At 43.8% G+C, this 20085-nt stretch overlaps 2 protein-coding genes across 4 annotated transcripts in view; both read left to right on the top strand.

Annotated features, from left to right (window-relative positions):
• Positions 1-103: 103 nt before the first annotated feature.
• On the top strand, positions 104-15273 carry LOC311228797 (methyl-CpG-binding domain protein 5-like). Of its 2 annotated transcripts, XM_084314743.1 has the most exons (6): positions 104-276; positions 872-1894; positions 2778-2854; positions 11226-11301; positions 11684-11754; positions 11859-15273. In XM_084314743.1, exons 1-5 carry the CDS (start codon positions 250-252, stop codon positions 11744-11746), a joined length of 1266 nt encoding a protein of 421 aa, XP_084170869.1. In that variant the 5' UTR covers positions 104-249; the 3' UTR covers positions 11747-11754; positions 11859-15273. The 2 variants fall into 2 exon arrangements, 1 of the variants encoding a protein (XP_084170869.1); XR_014619692.1 differs by lacking the exons at positions 11684-11754; positions 11859-15273 and adding an exon at positions 1995-2050 and having other exon boundaries at positions 11226-11280.
• A 570-nt stretch (positions 15274-15843) lies between these two features.
• The window catches only part of epc2 (enhancer of polycomb homolog 2), a 38281-nt gene continuing 34039 nt past the window's right edge, over positions 15844-20085 (top strand). For both annotated transcript variants that reach the window (XM_084314742.1, XM_084314741.1), the window contains exons 1-3: positions 15844-16219; positions 17341-17500; positions 19900-20045. In XM_084314742.1, the coding sequence (XP_084170868.1) occupies positions 16067-16219; positions 17341-17500; positions 19900-20045 (459 nt within the window). In that variant the 5' untranslated portion in view covers positions 15844-16066. The remainder of the gene's footprint in view (positions 16220-17340; positions 17501-19899; positions 20046-20085) is intronic.

Here is a 20085-nt window from a genome sequence, read left to right as displayed (position 1 = left end):
CGGGGTCAGGATGAGCTTCCCCTCCCAGTGGGGCACTCTGTACGGGGTCAGGATGAGCTTCCCCTCCCAGTGGGGCACTCTGTACGGGGTCAGGATGAGCTTCCCCTCCCAGTGGGGCACTCTGTACGGGGTCAGGATGAGCTTCCCCTCCCAGTGGGGCACTCTGTACGGGGTCAGGATGAGCTTCCCCTCCCAGTGGGGCACTCTGTACGGGGTCAGGGCGGCTCACAGCGTCCAGGCTCCAGCTCCATGGACAACCTCCTGCAGAGTTTCCAGGTGAGAGAGTTAGGGCTGTCTTAAATACTTCGAAGCGTCGAAGCTTCGTTCGATGGGCATGGGATTCGAATATGAAAATAAAATTTGAATATATATTTAAAAAAAAAAAAAAAAAAAAAAAAAAGTGTTTATTTTTTTATTTCTTTGTAAAATCAACTCTAACAAGCAATGCTGTTTGTTATTTAAGATGAGGTCGGACTCGGCACTGACAGATTTGTGTTCATTGTGCTGCTTTTATAAAGCCTCAAATGACGGCTTACAATATTTCATGAAAGCAAAGTGTTTCATTTGTCTAAGATCTAAAAAGGTTTAAACTTTACAGCACTATCAAAGTTGAACAAAGTGCTGTACAAGTCCCACAACAACAAAAAAAAGTATTAAATTTTTTTTTTATCTCAACGCTTCGAATTAAAATAGAATCTCGGCCCGAAGCTTCGAATTCCAAAAAATTATTCGAAGGTCAGCCCTAGAGAGAGTGTTATGTAACCTCAAGTCGTTTTTCTTATGGGGATAGTTTTTCCTACTGTTTTGCTGATTGTCAGTGGGAACTAATGGAATAGTATTTTTATGGTGTCCTTTTCTTTTCTTTAAATAGGCAGGTCTGCCTAAGAGGGTCTTACACCCCCACAGACTGGCGATCAGTCGACCAGGGTTCATGCCCCAACCAAGTGTACCTTTCTCCCTGGACCGCCAGCTGGAATATCAGGCTGATGCCAGTCACCAGGCGGAGGCGAGCATGAGCAGGGAAACCGTGTCCAGCATTATCACATCCAACAGCAGTGCTGCGGCATATGCCACATCTGCCATGGGGGGCGCGCCCGTCAAGCTCTCCAACCCTGTCAACTCCGTCATCCACGGCCCCCTTCGTTCCTACCTTGAGGAACCGCCGCGACGCCAGTACAGGGTCGGCCGGCCCCGCAAGAAACCGGAACAGACGAGCGATGTCTCCCCCGGTGCCGCCATGGGAGCACCGGTGCGCTTCCGTTCCCCCCGGCGTGGCACTCAGAGAAGACGGTGGCACCGTGACGTCGAGGGTCAAGAATACGATTTGTCTCCCAACGACATGTTCCTCCAGCAATATGCACAGGATCTCGAAGGAAGTAGCTACTACATAGAGATGCTCAAAAGACGCGCCTGCCCCGCCCGCCTGGTGTACGATGTCTCTCACTTCAACGGAGTGTACTCCAAGATCGGCCCGGTCGCCCACACCAACGGCGGGGGCCAGACTCTAGAGAGTGGTCACCCCGGCAACATCCTCCTCTCTCCCCGCCACTCCGCCGGTTCCGAGGGCGGAGTGGTGGCCGGGTTCACTGGCGACTATAGTCAATACGGTGGACACTTGACCGGCCAACTCAATGGGACTTTCAACGGGCATTACAAAGGGAACCTAAACGGACACTTTACGCCGAACATGTTGGACGGCAGGATGGGCGAAGAGAACCTACAGTCTGCCGACCTGCTCTACTCCGGTCAGCGGCTACAGTACCGGCCCAGGACACAGAATAATGCACGGGAGCTGCTGTGGGGTCAGGGTCTAGCCTTCCCCTCTTGGCCAAGCAACCTGAAGGAGGAGGGACAGATGTACTTCCCCGGCGTAGGTCATAGTGTACAAGGCAAGGTGAGTTAGTCTTTTTGACCAAAGGGTTTGTCCATTTCTACAAAGGTAGTAAGAGTGTCTGAATGGGCCTTTGTTTGTAATCATTTTCCTTTCGTAACAGGTTTTGATTGAAGAATTCCGCAGTAGGAGGCGTTGTGGTGTTTCTTCCGATTCTGTGTAGGATTTCAACATTTTACAATTTTTAATAATTATAATTGTACCTTGTTGAATACATCAATATATTCTATTCAAACAAGGCTAGGCTCCCTAGTATAGCTGGAGCCATGTGTTGTGTTTCACAGTTGTGGTTGAGTCTACCCGATCCTCATTCATAATGCTGACATGGTGACGGCCTCACAGAAGGCTAGCCCTGCAGGTCCAACAGAAATACCTTGTTGTGAGCAGTTTCATGTAGGAACTATTTCACACAAAAGTACATCCCCATTGATTATTATGGGGGGTGTCGTTCGGTAGAGAATAGTTGTGGGCTAGTTGTGTGGATCATCTTGAGTAATTTATCTTGAGTTTTTCAAATGTGTATGGCAGATATTTACACAACTATGCGAATCACACAAAAAAACGATCTGGATGGATAGATGGCACCAAAATAATAAGGGGGGGAAATGTTTTAAAACGAAATTTGGGAGAACTGCCCCTTTTAACTGTAGCATTGTCGAAGGCTTCTGATATACAGAAGAATTGGCACGAGGGTGACAACTTAATGGGGTTGATGCCATCCACCAGGTAATTTAAATGGATTAGAGACAGCCATTCCATGAGGAATTTGGTCACTGCTTCCTGTACTTGGTTATTGTCCCAGTCAACTTATTGTGAATGTAATGATCAACATAATCAGTGAATTATGGTAATGATGCTGTTAATGTTTTTCAAAACTGCTTGTCAGGTAGAGCCAGGGGACTTCCACAGATCTCTGAAAGGAGACCTGGAGGCCCTCTACAAAGCCAACAGAATTAACCAAAGGTACGCTGTGCTCGTGTTTCTCTATGTGGCTTCATGCATGTTACAAATAATTCAAACTAACAACATCCATATCTTTTATTTATCTAAGAATAACAACGGCTTTGATATCTTATTAAAATGTCCTAAAAAATGAAATGTATTATTTGATGTATTGCCAATTTATGCAACGTGACCCTATCTGTGCCCTATCTAACTGTATGCATACATTTATAATAAAAAAAAGTATAATAATAATAGAAATGTAAAAAATAATGCTGGGTGATATTGCCTAAATGTAATATCACAGTTTTTCAAAACAAAACAAAATCTTTTTTATGCTAAAAGGATAAGACCATATTTCCTGAGTAGGGCAGGACTTCACATTTGTCACATTTACAGCCAGGGTGGTTGATTTGCCAACAGAAGCAACATTTAACAAGGGGAAAGCTTGCAAGAAAAACTGTATATAATGGGCTTGGGAGATGATGTTCTCATGCAACCCAATATTGGTTGGCCACGACGACGACACACAATATTCAATTGTGCAATACCTGTTGTGAATCTTGTGCTATAGTCAGTCTCTTGCTTTCTCTATGCTTCACCGCATTGTTGTAGCCTATCAAATAGCCTGACTTAGTGGTGAAAACTTTGGAAAGATGTCCGCTCTCGTTAGCAAAGAAAATGCAAATGCACCTATTTAGCGATTCTTGGGTTTTAAACGAAAAAGAGAATGTGCGATAAACAAGTCGAGACTAAAAATGGAAACACCAGAAATGTTCGCTCCCATCTTAAAAATCACCATCCACCAGAATACACAAGCCTGCCATAAAATCACCATCCACCAGAATACACAAGCCTGCCACAAAACCACCATCCTACAGAATACACAAGCATGCCACAGACTCCATCCATAAAGTGCAGCCGGCCCAAAACTCTAACTACAGTACAGCGAGCAACAAGGCCTCAACATTGGGGATTTCATAACGGCAACTAATTATAAACGTGACTGTCAATGTGGTAGCGAGACTGTACGAGAGCAGTTACTAGATTGGGAAAGAAATGGTTTATTGTGGGAAGTTGAAGGAAGAGGCGATACAATAATGCGCGTGACAGGTCCTTCAGTGACTTCCTACTTTATTCATTCACAGAAACCCCGTACACACACCTCCACTCCCCTATATCTCCTCCCCTGTGACGCGTCAACTCTGGCGTGAGAGACTCCCTTAATGTGACACCACACAGGCCCCCCCCGAACACCCAGAGTAGACATACCCTGCAACCCCAACCCATACCAAAAAAAAACCCAAAGTACTCAGCCCCTCGTAGGAGGCCTGACTACCCGACCATAACGACTGCGCTTAACAGTCAGGGGGGAAGGGGGAAGGGCACGAGCCGGCGGCCGTCCGCGCCGGCGGCGAGGCTGGACTGGGGGAGCGTCCGGGGCTGCTGCCGGGGTAGAGGCAGACACGGGCCGCAAAATTGCGGCAGGAGTGGGGTTGGGTGGACGGCCGCGCCGTCGGGGCTGAGCCAGCTCCACCGGCCCGTCCGGGGCCACGTGTGCAGGCTTCAAACGGTCCACCGATATCCGCTCCTGAAGCCCCCCTCTGTCCACCATAAAACTCTTGGGTCCCGCTTCCAGGACCCGGAAGGGCCCATCGTACGGAGCCTGGAGTGGAGATCGGTGGGCATCGCGGCGGATGAACACGTACAGGGCTGACATCAAGTCCTTGGGGATGTAGGACAGGGGAAAACAGTGATGTGCCGGCACGGGAGCGAAAGTGCTGGCGGCGTCTCGGATGGCCAAGCGATGAGTCGCAGCTGACCAGGGGGCTGTGGCACCTGGGAGGAACTCTCCAGGGACTCTCAGCGGCTGACCCAACACGAGCTCAGCCGAAGATGACTGCAGATCCTCCTTTGGGGCCGAGCGCAGGCCTAGCATGACCCATGGCAAACGGTCAACCCAATTACTGTCCGTAAGAGCCGCCCGGAGAGCAGCCTTCATAGTGCGGTGGAAACGCTCACAGAGACCATTTGCCTGCGGGTTGTATGCCACGGTGCGGTGGAGTTTCACCCCCAAACTCTCCGCCACGGCGCTCCACAACTCTGACGTGAACTGGGGCCCTCTGTCCGAAGTTAGATCCGCAGGGGTACCGAAACGGGCCACCCAGGTGGAGATGAACGCCCGAGCCACGTCCGCCGATGTAGTGGATGACAGGGGCACAGCCTCCGGCCACCTGGTGGTCCTGTCCACCATGGTCAGCAGGTGAGTGAACCCCTGGGAGGGGGGCAGCGGGCCCACCAGGTCCATGTTAACGTGATCAAAACGTCTCTCCGGGATGAGAAATGGCCCCAGCGGGGCCTTAGTGTGCCGATGCACCTTGGCGCGCTGGCACGCTACACAAGAGGCAGCCCACCCCTTGACGTCCTTCCTGAGGCCCGGCCAGACGAACCTAGCCCCCACCAGCTTAACTGATGCCTTCACCCCCGGGTGCGACAAAGCATGTAAAGCAGTCAGTCAGAGAAGAGCGCTATATAAATCCAATCCATTATTATTATTATGTATAGCATCGTAAATGCGGCGGCGCCAGCCCGCGGGGACCATCGGGCGAGGTCGGCCTGTGGAGACATCGCAGAGGAGCGTGGCCTTACTGTCCTGGAACACCACATCCTCCAGTCTCAGTCCCAGGTGCACAGTGTTGACCCGCACTCTGGAGAGGCAGTCAGCCACCAGGTTGTCCTTGCCCGCCACATGCTGCAGGTCCGTGGTGAATTCCGAAATGGCGGACAGTTGGCGCTGCTGCCGTGCCGACCATGGTTCCGTGGTCTTAGCCATGGCAAAGGTCAGAGGCTTGTGGTCCACGAAAGCGGTGAACTCCCGGCCCTCCAACAGGAACCTAAAATGACGCGTGGCGAGGAAAAGGGCCAGCAGCTCCCTGTCAAACGTGCTGTATTTCCTCTCGTTGTCCCGCAGTGTCCTACTGAAAAAGGCCAGAGGCTGCCAGGCGCCGGCCACCCACTGATCACACACCGCCCCCACAGCATAGTCCGAGGCATCGGTCGTGAGGGCTATTGGAGTGGCCGGGTACGGGTGTGCCAGCATAGTAGCGTTAGCGAGAGCAGCCTTAGCACTATCAAACGCCTGGACCCTCTCAGGGGACCAGTCCACCTCCTGATTGTCTTTCTTGCCCCTTAGTGCCTCGTACAGGGGGTGCATCAAGAGAGCCGCTCCTGGTATGAATCGGTTATAAAAATTTACCATACCGAGGAACTCCTGTAGGGGCTTGATGGTGCGAGGACGTGGGAAGGCAGTGATCGCCTCCACCTTGGTGGGCAGAGTCCAAACGGGGTAATAACGGCGGTCTTGGGCACGTCTCTGGGATGGACTGGCACCTGGTGGTAGCCCCGCACCAAATCCACCTTGGAGAAAATGGTGGTCCCGGCCAGGTGAACAGAAAAGTCCTGGATGTGCGGGACAGGGTAGCGGTCATGATCCGTGGCACTATTGAGGCGCCGGAAATCTCCACACGGGCGCCACTTCCCATCAGCCTTCGGAACCATATGCAAAGGCGAGGCCCACGGGCTGTCGGAACGCCGCACAATGCCGAGCTGCTCCATTGTGTCAAACTCCCCTTTAGCGATGGCCAGTTTAGCGGCGTCAAGGCGGCGTGGGGACCGGCCGTGGGGATATAATGCTCCACCCCATGTTTTGCGACCATAGCAGAAAACATGGGCACAGTCAGAGCGGGGAAATCAGCGAGAAGCCGCTGGTACACGTCCCCTGTGGCGAGGATGTTGGCGAGGGCGAGCCGCACCCCCCCCCCCCCACCCAGAGTGCAGGGGTAAGTGGCAAATGACACAGCGTCAATTAAGCGACGGTTCGCCACATCCACCAAAAGTCTATGAGCACATAAAAAATCCGCGCCCAGTATAGGCATTGACACAGAAGCAATTACAAAATCCCAATTAAAAGCATGTCCATTGAAACAAACAGTCACTGACCTGGTGCAGAAGGTGCGAATCGGAGTTCCATTGGCGGCGTCCAGCGGGGGGCCGTGACTGCCACTCAAGCCGTCCGCAGCTGAAGCTGGCAGGATACTCCGCTGGGCTCCCGAATCCACCAGCAAGGTCTGATTGCGATTTCCAGTATTGATGTCCATCGGGTCCCTGACATGAACTGGCACAAAATATGCATGGAGTGTGCTGAATGCGTTTCAAAGTGCTCGGATGAAGCGATTTACTTTGGCTTGGTCTGAATTCCATATACGATGTAACACACAGTGTGAAATAACGTTTCAAAGGGTAGGCGATACTGCCATCTAGCAGGATTCGGCCGGTATTGCACTCTCTGCGTCTCAGAATGAGTTCCAATGATACGCAGAGGTCCCTGAGACTGCATAGAATAAAAAAATCCAATAAAAGAAAAAACGATAAACTCGAGAAATCTCTGGTTTTGGCGGTCAACCGCTGGCGAGATAACCCGAGAAATCTCGGGGTTCAAGTCAAGTCAAGACAAGTCAAGAGTTTTAATTGTCACGGCATACAGGTATACAATGAAATGCGGGTGGTCTTGCCCGCAACGATGTGCAATACAGTGGTACATATAATAGAATCAAAAGAAGAAAACAAGCTGGTGCAGAAATTGTTAAAGTGCCTCTGGGAGTCTGTGGAAAACCTTTGTTGCATGGGCTTGAAAAGTGATTCAGAGCTTGCTCTATTTCTGCTGGGCAAGTACCGTACTTTTCGCACTATAAGCCGCACCTCAATATAAGCCGCAGCAGCTAAATTGAATGATGTGTACATATATAAGCCGCACTGGACTATAAGCCGCAGGTGTTTTAATGTTTAATTACCATATGTAATTAGCATTGGGACACAATACTGTCGGACAAATAACAAGAATTAACTCATTTACAAGTTGTATTAAGTTTAGCAAATAAGGGAACAGATAAATAAAATGTCAATGCAGTCAAAAAAGCAATATTTCGATTTTTACATTTTCGGGTTTGGTCACGTCGAGTCACATATAAGCCGCACCGTTATATAAGCCGCAGGGTCGAAAAATGGGGAAAAAAGGTGCGGCTTATAGTCCGAAAAGTACGGTAAACTCACTCTTGCTAATTTCTCCTAAGTTGCCTACTGCAGCTTTAACTTAGATACGTTTCTATCAGTTGGGTTGAGACGAATCAACGTTGGCTAGCTGACGACTACACTTTTAGATTGACATGTGTAATTCATGGCACAATTCAAATGGGATCAAAATAATATTTCTGTCTCGCCGTTTACAACCATTATTTTTTTTATAAACTAGGGTCTCAGGGGGGGTTTCGCCTCTATTCATTTTAGGATGCTAGCCAATTTCTTTTCACTTGTATTAATTTGCTAAATCATTTCAACAGTGCTATAGCTGGCTATCAAGACGTTGTCAAGACGTTCTTTCTATTTGTAGGTAATTTGCCAGAGTATAGATTGGTTTCTCGTTCCACGTCAGATGGGCTCGCATCAAGGAGGCAAAAAGGAACGTAATCCTGGTCAGAATAACATGGCAGACTAGTTCAAGTTTCAAGTTTCTTTAATAGTTGTCATACAGAAGTACAGAATACTTTTATACAAAATGCTTCTTACTGTTACGCTCCAGAGACTGTGCAAGACAAGATAAGTATGAAATAAAATAACATAGTATAGCATGTAAATTAGAAGTAAAAAAAATGAGGTCACAGTGTTCAGTATAGACATATGTACAATGTTCGATGCAGAATAGACGTAACTGAGTTACCATATAATATACAATACTATATAGTGCAAGGCAGAAATGGGATGAGGTGCAATTTAGGTACAATTTACAGTAGGTGTACGAGTTGTAGTGCAAATCCTTTATCAATAAATATAAAGTGTGTTTGTGTGATCTAAAGTGTGGAGAGTGGGTGCTGCAGTGTGTTGTTTGTTTAAGTGAGTGTGTGGGTGTGTGTGCTGTGTGCATTTGATGGTTGTTGCATAGTGTTTATTGTTCGTTTAGCAGCCTGATGGCCTCGGGATAGAAGCTTCTTCTGAGTCTTTCTGTGCTCGCCTTAAGACGGTATCGCTTGCCTGACCGCAGCAGTTCAAAGAGGCAGTTGTTCGGGTGGCTCGAGTCCTTAATAATTCTCTTAGCCTTCCCCTTGCACCGCTTGTTGTAAATGTTCTGGAGGGTGGGAAGCCCCCCTCCAATTGTGCGTTCGGCTGAACGTGTCACTATAATATATTAGCATTTGTTAGCCATGCTAGCGATCTAAAAAATCAATCCATGCCAAAGGTAGCTATGTAAAAAGTGAAAGACTCACACTCACAATCATTCTGATTTGGCTAAATGACATCCAGACATTTTCGTTTGAAACAACTTTTAATGAGGTGAGTGTTACGGTTTCTTCGCTGTTGTACATTTTGAATGCCACAGCTCAGAATGACCAAGAATGACACAAACGTCAAAGTAGTTGTGATTGGTTGAAGAGTCATATGGAAACAAGTAAAGATTACGATATAAAACACGTTTTCTTAAAGTTAAAACATTGACCTTTTATTGGTTGTTGTAACTAGGGATGCTCGATATTGGCTTTTTTACCGATACCGATATTGTCCAACTCTTCATTTCCGATACCGATATCAACCGATACCGATATATGCAGGGTTTCCCCCCCCAAAAAATGGAATAATTTCAGGTAATTAACATTACATATCTCTTGTCGTGTAATTAACACAACATTATGCATACTTTTGACAATAAAATAAATCAGAATGTGTTCTTACTTGCTTGCCTGGGTAAATAAAGGTTAAATAAATAAATAAATAAAACACATTTTAATGCCAATATCGGCAGATAATATCGGACATCCCTAGTTGTAACAGTATAAGAATTAATACACATTGATTGTACTTTTTTAGTGCCGCAGCACAATGCAGGTAGTGGGCAACTCAGTCATGTGATTTAGCGGGTGTTGCTGATTGGCTTGAACACAGTATGTTTACAAACAAGAAACCTGTCTATATCGGTGATAGTGTTTTCTATTTATCAATAGCATATTATTTCTTTATTTTACCATTTTTCTTTTTTTTTTTTTTTACATGTTGGTTTTGTTTGGGTACATAAGACATCATTGAAATAGACTGCATAAATAGAAATAAAGATTGAATATTTTACATTGTTTTCATCTTTTATCACTTTCAGTATGTACAAAGTTGGATTACTGTGGGAACCTAAAAAAGAAAATACAGACCACCTCATGTTGATATCGGTAGATGTCAGTTATCGGCCATAACAGAAAATGTATTATCGATTATCAGCTAAAATGTTCATATCTGTACATTCCTATCATCATAAATTATTTTAAAATCCATTATTGAATCCATATACTGGTATACCTACTCAGTGTGCCACCCAGCACTAAATCCACCAATAGGGAGGGAAAGTGATGGCCGTTGCCATCTTGTGGTTGTTTTGGTTCCAATCACCATTCATTTTCACACTGGGGCATTTTATAATTATGCATAAGAAATCTGAAAGCTTGAACATTTTAACGAATCAGACATTTCGTCAAAGTTCATTGTAGCTGCGACCAGCAGCTCGGTTGGTTGAATAATTGCTTGGTCCACAAACGAGTCCCCACCCTCCTGTGCCCTCAGCTTTCACCCTAGGACTCCTAGGGTGAAAGCTGTGGGCGACAGAGGGTGGGGACTCATAGGAGGCTGACATTCTGTGCTTGTGTGAGGGTGTGTACGAATGCAAGGTTTCAATGTCGTTACACTCGCCCCTCTGAACTCACCCCACAGCGACCTCAGCTGGAGAGCTGTGCTCAACAGTATTATCCGAGTCAACGGGCACTATTTGTAACGGTGGTCACTAGGTACCAGCAGGCACTTCGCGCTCGGCACCATGTCCTCCCGACGGCCTCAAACACACGTTAAACACCACAGTCTTATCCATTCCGCCACCTGAAGAGGATCCAGGTGATGAAGTGGGGAGTGAGTTTAAACCAAGGGGCTACCATCGCAAGGTTTCAACCTCGTTACACAGGCACGCATGGATGCATGCGCGTACGCAGCTATTGCAGATTCACGTTAATGCATAATCAAAAAGTGTCCCCTGTGGGGAAAATGAACGGTGATTGAAATAATTTTGAACGCAGCCACTAGATGGCGACAGTCGCCACTTTCCCTCCCTGTAGTTGTTGAATCTATCATATCTGATAGCTTCTTCATTTTGAGTCCAAGAAATGTAGTAGTGTCCTCAGTGTCCACTGAGGAGCATAAATGGGTTGTAGTCATGAATTAGAACATGAGCCTGTTTACACCCACGTTCAACATTACATTATTTTGAAAAATATACCTGTCTTCTGAGATATCGTTTCTTTTGTCTTTACAGTGGTGGAGAGATCAACAACCACATTGAGGCCGCTATAGAGGATGCAATGAGCGAGTTGAACAAATTGACAGGCAGTGTGAGTATTAACATGTAGAACAGCATGGCTGATTTCATGATTGCCTTGTTGAATTAATTTATTCATTTAAAGATCTTAGTAAGTAAGTAAGACTTTATTTTTATAGCACCCTTCCCAGCACGAATGCACAGAGTGCTTCACAAGTTTAAAAACAAATAAAAGAAAAGAACAAGGTAATTCATAAAAAGATTTAAAGTAACACATCCATGGTATAAACAATTTAAATAAAACAATGCTTCACCAGTTTAAAAAACAGAACAGGTCAATTCATAAAAAACATACAATATAAAACAGGCATGGACAAAACAGAAGAAACTAAATGATGTGTGTGTATTCATTTTGACGTGTAACGTGTTTTTATCTTTTCTTGTGTTGAACCCAGATGTCACAGAGAGATGGACAAGTCAAAGCCCCTAAACCCAAAAGAAGGAAGATGTCAAGATGACCATGAATGTGAGGATTACATTTTATTATTACTATTAGTAGTAGTAGTAGTAATAATAATAATTATAGTAGTAGTAATTCAACAATTTATGTTTGTATGTGTTTCTTTTCAGGGCAGGTCCTGCACTGCTATTTCCTCTCCCTACTTCCAACATGAATCAACTTCCCAGCTGTGATCCCACATGAGAAATGAGTATGTGTACACAAACATTAAGAGGCAGGTGCTCATCACACATGTATATCGATCAATTGTGGATAGTGTTCAGTGTTATTGTGAGGCACCTAAATGCCAACGTTGCAAATTTATATTGTTTGTCATTGAAAAACGATTGTACGTTTCTCTTTTCCGGCTTTATGTCACTCCAAACACTGTATTCACTTATAATTAGGGCTGCCGGTTGATTTAGAACTGTCCTTGACGTGTTAATCACATGTTAGGCTGTGAATGGTGATCCATTTTGTGATTGCGTTTGTTTGCAGATGTAGCTTTGTTGACAGAGTTTGCCCCGGCTGCACTCAGAACGCCCCCCCTTGTCTCGTCATTAGCAGAGATATGCTCCAATTATAGACAGTACTTCCAGTTACTTTGGTGGGAATACAGTTCATCACTGCAACGGGCATAAAACCTGGGTTTTATCCAGACGTTCATGTGTACGCTTTTTTAAATGAAATGTGCCATTCAGCAAACCACGGTCCAGTATGTCTCCTCTCTGCCTTTACATGTCGAGGATAAAAAGGGAAGGTAAATACAAATTACGCGCCGGCATGTTGCTTTTGAAGTGTGATTGTAATGTGATTTGCGTTATTTTCGTCTTTTTTGTAACAGGTTATGGTTTTGAAAGTAGGCTAATCGGCACTTTATTATTGACAACCCTACTTATAATATTATTATGATGGCCCATGTAGTGGACACTCTTAGATGTTAAACACAGTACCATTTGTCCTTCAGTAGAGGACATGCAAATACTACTAGCTTAAATCCTATGTTTTTTTTTGTTTCGTTTTTTCCTGAATGCACTCAATTGGAAACCATCTGGGCTAGAGCTCTAACTGTAAGTTCAGATACAATGCAAAGAGAAATATTACATTTACAAAAACAACCATTTCTAAATGTAACCTAATCAATATTTATGTGCCACAGAGCATTCATAGCAGTCTATTTCATATTCATTGTTAAGATATACCTATATTTGCTCCATCTAGCCTGGCAAATTTCTCACTCAAGTTGAAATATTTACCTGGAGCAAAGCTGCGTTCGCGGTTCTACATTTCTTGTGTTGTATTTGAACATACATAGGTGGTTCAAAGAAAGATAAATAATTTTTGCAACCACTGGAAGTGTGGTTTTAAGAGACTATAGGTAATTTAATACTCCAGACATAGCATTATACGGATGTGGTCTGTAGACTAAAATGTCACAATAGCAGACCTCAGCAGACATCCACATATAGGGCTGCTCGATTATGACAAAAATTAAATGAAAATGTTTTTGGTCAATCACGATTCTTTAACACAATTACTCATTGACTTTGGAAACATGCATTTATTGAACTTTTTAAAAACGTAAAAAATAAAAATGTATAGTGTAATTTTTTTTAATAATATATATATATATATATATATATATAAAATTACAAATAAAATACAGCGCTCGCTCTGGTGTATCCAAATTGAATAATCTTTAATTATATCCTTACAGCAAATACAATAATAACGGTTAGTTGCCAAAACTAAAATATAGGTTCATAATGTTCGATATACTACATGGTATATTTTTTCGAGGCAATCGCTTGTTTGGCACTTGTACTGTATGTTCTGTAATCACGGGCAACATGAGTATTGTTGACATGTGAGCCCTATAGAACTCTCGCCTTGAGAGGAATCCTTGCCTTGAGGAGTTAATACATTGGACCTTTTTTCACCATATCTTTTATTTTATTGAGGTAATTGGTTTTTGCTGACTGAGGCTTCTAGTGGCGTTAAAAATGATGTATGTACCATTAAACCCACAAAAATCTACAAATATGATGAGTGTTGTGACATGCAGTTGTGCCACCTTTTTTGAAGAGTTGCTATATTGATGGCCATAGTCCATTGCAAAAAACAGAGACACCACTGACATTTTCTTTGGTGTGGTTTTGTGATGTCTGGGGTTCCTGTGGTAACAGATAACTTGAAAAGTCACAGAATTTGAAAACTGTGTTTTCAAGACCTGGGAGTTATGGAAATGAATATCCTTTTTGTGTGCCATGGACGTTTAATATTTTCCACCAACTGGTTATATGTTTGCATCAAGCTTAACTGCTTATAGATCTAAGTACATCAGAAGGAATTGGCAACAAATTAATTGATTGGAAAAGTCCCAATTGGTATTTGTAGTTGGACCAAAACAAGACTTATAGTAATTCAAGTTAGCAAGTATTATTTCAACATTAGTCTTGCTCAAACAGCAGTCTGAGGTATCAACTTGTATCAAAGCAAGATTAGCCTAGGATCCACATGTCAAACAGCAGTCTGAGGTATCAACTCGTATCAAAGCTAGATTAACCCAGGATCCACAAAACGCTGGTATTGTCTTCTAACCGAATACCCTTATTTTTTATTAAGGATGAGGATAATGATTAGCAATAATATGAAGAGGGGTTTTACTCCCTGAAAAGCCTTATATTTTATTCTTCAAAGGAACGTAATGGCCTGTGTATGTTCAGTTGGTGTGATCTAATTGTTAAAAGATGTGTACATTTTGTACAACACTTTTAAATGTGTTTTTCTTGTGTTTTAAAAATATTTTTAATGTTGCAACAAAATACCCATTGTGACTCGCTAGATGTCCCTGATTGCTCCTGCTGCTTTGTAATATAAGCTTGTGAATATGAGTAAACCATAGTGAAATCTTCATGAAGGCAGTCAAATATAAAGTTTGATTTTATTATTTTCTAGAAAAAATAAATATATATGGAACATTTATTTGGTAGCCTTACAGGATAACATGGTACATCTCCTTGTGTCTGCCAGCTATGTTTGCATTTAGGTTTGGTCTCAGAATACTTCCCCTCTGTATCCCTTTATTTATTTATTTTTTCACAGAATTGTGTCATACGTACTCATTTGCAGCTATTATGAGTGATTATGTTTGTAAATCACCATCTTATTGATATGAATGTTCACATTCATTAGCTAACATGATTTCTGTGTGTGTACCCAATCACCGGGCTGTGAATTAAAATATGTGAAAAGGTGGTGCTTTGTAAATTATATGTATATTGTAAATAGTTTTGTAATTTTAAAGGACCATACTATTGCACCCAAATTTATGAAATGTTCTGTAATTTATTTTTATCATGCCATTTTAATGCAACTGCATCCATAGTCTTAATTCCAAATACTGTGGCATTTCAATATCCGCTTATAAATGTTTAAAATTGTGAAAACTTCCAGAGAGTTACTGGCAGAGTAAAGTGGCTGTAATGCCTATATTTTGTTTAAAAAATATCTTTCTGTGGAAAATTGTTCCAAAGGTTTTATGAAGGGGGAAATAATTGTATTAATTTTATAATAAAAACTATCAATAGCCCTATGGTGTTTTATCTTTATTTCACAGTTTGCACTTAAGTGTTCTTCTGCTTGCGGAACCCTGGCTGTGTATCCATTCTGAAATTGCCCAAATGTTGTCCAGACCGGACCTTGAAATACTCTACTGTAGCTGGTCTGAGCACTGGAGTGAGATAGTGGTGTTCTTGCTATAATGGTTTATGGTCGTTTTGCCCTCCAGTGTTTGCCGTTTTGGGGCCTTGTTGTGGCCCTTTATCAACTCCCTAACGCCAATATCGTGTCCATTTGCTTCATATCATGAACTTTGTTTTACACAGGTGTGTGAAAATCAACATATCTAAGCTTATATTCTTTACTAGGTGGTTCACATACAAATAACCTGGATGGATTATGAATTCCATTATTACATTTGGTTAGAATGATTTCTCCATACATGTTCTGTTGTATAAGATGCGCGCGCAGCCCCGCGGCCCATGTTGTTTTTCAGACGTGTCGCACTGGCTGCCGGGAGCTCCGCCGCTGTGTGGACATGTCCGCCATGTTTTCCATGGCGCAGGCAGCAGACCGGCCGAGGGAAATAGCTATAAAATCCACTTAAACTCGACCAGAAATGGCTTTTGGCGCAGTATTACGAACAAGGGGAAACCAATGAATTCTACTTTTGTGGAAACAACCGTGTCCCTTGTGGATTTATACCCGTTTTTGATCGCATTCTGACGCGGGATTCATGTTTCCTTCGCATTCTGTGTGATCACGACGGGCGCAAACAATGAGCAAATTATCGTTCCGAGCGCGAGCGCTAGACGCCGCCAAACCTCTCCCCGTGTACCGCAGCAGAGACCTTCCGGACCTCAGCGACTGCGTCTCTATCAACCGGGCTGTTCCGCAAATGCCGACTGGGATGGAGAAAGAGGAGGAATTGGTATGGTTGTGTGTTTTTAAAAATAAATATAATTTCGGGGAGATGATTCGGGTGCTGCTATGTAGGGCCATGGTATTCACTATGAGTTTACGTACGACTTTGTGCGTAGATGCCATGCTGTGAATGATCGGGGCCCTTTGCATTTACGTCAACTACGTATATACTAAGTCCATTTCTACGCCCTTTGCGTAGCGCCGCGGATATTTGGGCTCTTTTCTCTTGATGTCACGTCACTGTTTTTGCGTAGTTCTCTTGGCGACTGGCGACGCGGGTAGCTGCATCATCAGCGTGCGTTACCTTCCTGACTGCTTCAGCTAGCGAGCAAGACACCTAATGTATTATAGCTGCTGGCAACAGCTGAGATGTGCACTGCTAGCATTGTCAACTTAAAACTCATTCTGACTAGTGTCAGCCTTCCAATGAAGCTCAGTTTGATTGATTGATTGACAACTTTATTAACAGATTGCAGAATGGGTACAATACAGTACAGCTATACAATTAATTGCATGTTGCTAGGATGCAGACCAGAGAAAGACTTTCGTCTTGTTTACATCAGGGTCCCCCATTTTCAATTCATCATAACATATATGACACACGACATACATATAGACAGTGCTGCTACATCTATACATTTATGACATACCAGATTTGCAAATACAGTACTGTTTGTGATACAAAAATAGTCAAAAAAAAATAGAGTATATACATTTGGGTATGGCTGGAGCAGTTTCTGCCTCCTTTTGCAGATGCAGTAGTAGTGTTCATTCTCTCAGAAGTGAAGTTAACAAAAGCAGAATTTTTCAGTCACTTGGTGCAAACACAAGCTGGTTATGTATTGAATGCATGCCACCTGAATTTCCCCAAGGGGATTATTAATAAAGGAGCACTTTTCATGACATTTCCATGTTGCAAGAGGTTTCATCAGTCCTCTTGCAACAAGGCAGAGTTGGTGGAATACGTGAATTAATAGCTATGAGTTCTGGCTAAATTATGTAAAAAATAAAAACTTGAGAGGTGTCACTGTGTGTGAGGGAGAGAGCTTGCTGCGTCCATCCATATCGCTGTAACGATATTGACAAAGAAAAAAATCATTGTCGCCCCCCCCCCCCCTCTCCACACAGGAGCACCATCTCCAGAGAGCCATGTCAGCCCAGCAGGTGTTCCGTGAGAAGAAGGAGAACATGGTCATCCCGGTGCCTGCAGTTGATAGTAACATCACCTACTACGAGCGTCTGTACAAAGGAGATCTCAAGGCTCCCAAACAGCTCGTCCATATTCAGCGTGAGTCCCATTCCTTTGCCTGTCTCTGTGTGATCCTTTCACTGGTCCTATGTGGTGTCATGTCCTGTGTTTACCCGTGTGGGCAGCTCACACTACTGGTACTGCCAACGTTATGGCTACTGAGGCCACCACCCGTTCTGAATGTGTGGACACACTATTTTCTATAACAGAATCTACCAAAATGTAACATATCACACAGACCTATTTTTGACCCTACGCTACTATATCATGTATTATACATAGGGGTGTAACGGTACATAAAAACGGCGGCACGGTGGTGTAGTGGTTAAACACTGTCGCCTCACAGCAAGAAGGTCCAGGGTTCGATTCCCGCTTGGGGACCAGGTTTCCATGATGCCAGGTACCCAGGGGGGGGATCTCCCAGGCCTTTCTGTGTGGAGTTTGCATGTTCTCCCCGTGCTCGCAAGGGTTTCCCCCCCCGATAAGATAAACCCAATGGAAAAACATGCACAACAACAAGATCGCTAACGCTGTGGCGTCCTTGACGAAGACGGACAGGAGCACTTGGATTGGTCCCCTGGCGCGGCTCACGTTGACGCCTGTCTGCTCCCGGCTGCCCTTGGGGGGGGAAGGACGACGGGATGTGTTAATCGCAGAGACGAATCGCATACATGCATCGCATGCATGCCGATTAATGACCTCTGAGCAGGTCCTAAATTATTATTATTATTATTATTATTATTATTATTATTATTATTATTATTATTATTACCTCGGTTTTGAAGTCACGGTTCGGTGGAGGAAAGTTTGGCTTTCCATGTTCCACTCAGGGGTGATGTAGTGTGCAGTGACTAGTTGTACTTGTAGGGCTGTCAACGAATATTCTATATTGAAATTAATAATCGACTTGTACATTTTTATTTAATGATGATAATTATATTCGATTGTGAGAAAAAAACAGCCCCCGGTGGGCGGTCGTTAGTGGTTAACATACCGTTGTATTTGTTCGGTACACTACACAGCTAGTGATGCACGATATATCGGCCGCCGATATGGCAGTTTTTTTACACATCGGTATCGGTCGGATATCAAGTTAGGGCCGATATAAAAATATATATATATTCTTTTTAAATATTTTTTTTATTTTTTATTACATGTTTTGGCCTTAACACATTCCCTGCCACGCAATTTGAGCATCTTATACCACTCTCTGCCAGCACTGTAAGCCTATGGAGATGTTCACCTTCTTTGCAGGGCTATAACTTTTTTAATTGTATTGCTAAATTGACATTACTATGGCCCATTCAACATCGATTATCTATCGTTCAGGATGTAGGAACGTTTTACTTTTTCATTCATATATTCATATGAAAATACGTCAGTAATTCCTAGAACGTGAGATATAGGCATAAACGCATATATAGATGATCAAATGCCGTTTGTTGGCGATACACGCTATATAAAAAATGTCAACTGTACATGATCCTAAACGTTATGACTGATCATGCGCGGATGAACGGGGGGGGGGGTCATTTATAATTCCGTGATAGTCAGTAAATGCTTTATGTAGTATGGGTGATATATTGATCAGAGCAGTTTGCATGGATAATAATAAACAAACACGCTGAAAGTAACGTCAGCGTCCTCTTACCGTTCGACGATGAGACTGGAGGAAAAATATCCCACTTATTTGACGGCGATCTCCTAAATCCGTTTCCGGTTTGTGTAATCATAATAAACGTCCAAATCGTATCGATTATTGCGTTATGGCAGCGATCGCTACACACAGACGTGTGTATACAGTCCCGCAACAATATGCGAGTGCCGGACGCATTTACCAGACGCACCGAGATCGACTCGTCCATTTCCGGTTTGGCAACTCACCGATCAGCCACCAGGCGGCAGTATTGAAGCGTTGCAGAGTTGTGCAGGCTCCAACTGCATCAGACCAGGCTCCGTGAGGGAATTATGAATAACATGGCGGAAAAATTAAATATGATCTCAATAACGTCGTACGCCATGGATTGGCAGAATTCGCATGAACTTGAAACACGTCGTAAGCCGTTTCCGGCGTGGGATGTGTTAAATAGTTTCAAAATATCAGTCATTTCTGAAAATAACTTACAAAAGTTTAAAAAATAAATAAAAGAAAAATGCATTTTGGAAAATACCTATTTATTTGATTATCATAAAGTGTTTTCTATACAGAGATATCGACATCGGTAAATATCGGTATCGGCCAGAACAGCAATATTAATATCGGTTATCGGTATCGGCCACAATTTTCACATCGGTGCATCACAGCCGTTCGGTACAGTACGGTACACACCGAAACGGTTCGGTTCGGTATGGATACGTGTACCTTTACACCCCTATACATGACACAACATACTCTCACATCTTCTCAACAACAAACTCGTTTAATCTTTCTCCCACAGCCTTGGGTTTGGATAATGAGCAGCCAGACTATGACATGGACTCGGAGGACGAGACCCTCGTCAGCAGACTCAACCGCAAAATGGAGATCAAACCCATCCAGTTTGAGACCATGGTGGACCGGCTGGAGAAGGCCAGTGCTAACCAGGTACACCATGATGCATGTGCATTGTGACTGATTGTAAGTA

This window comes from Notolepis coatsorum, assembly GCF_963971535.1.
Source record: "Notolepis coatsorum genome assembly, chromosome: 5".
NCBI lineage: Eukaryota > Metazoa > Chordata > Actinopteri > Aulopiformes > Paralepididae > Notolepis > Notolepis coatsorum.
Note: the sequence above shows the minus strand (reverse complement) of the source record. Positions and strands in the feature narration are given on the sequence as shown.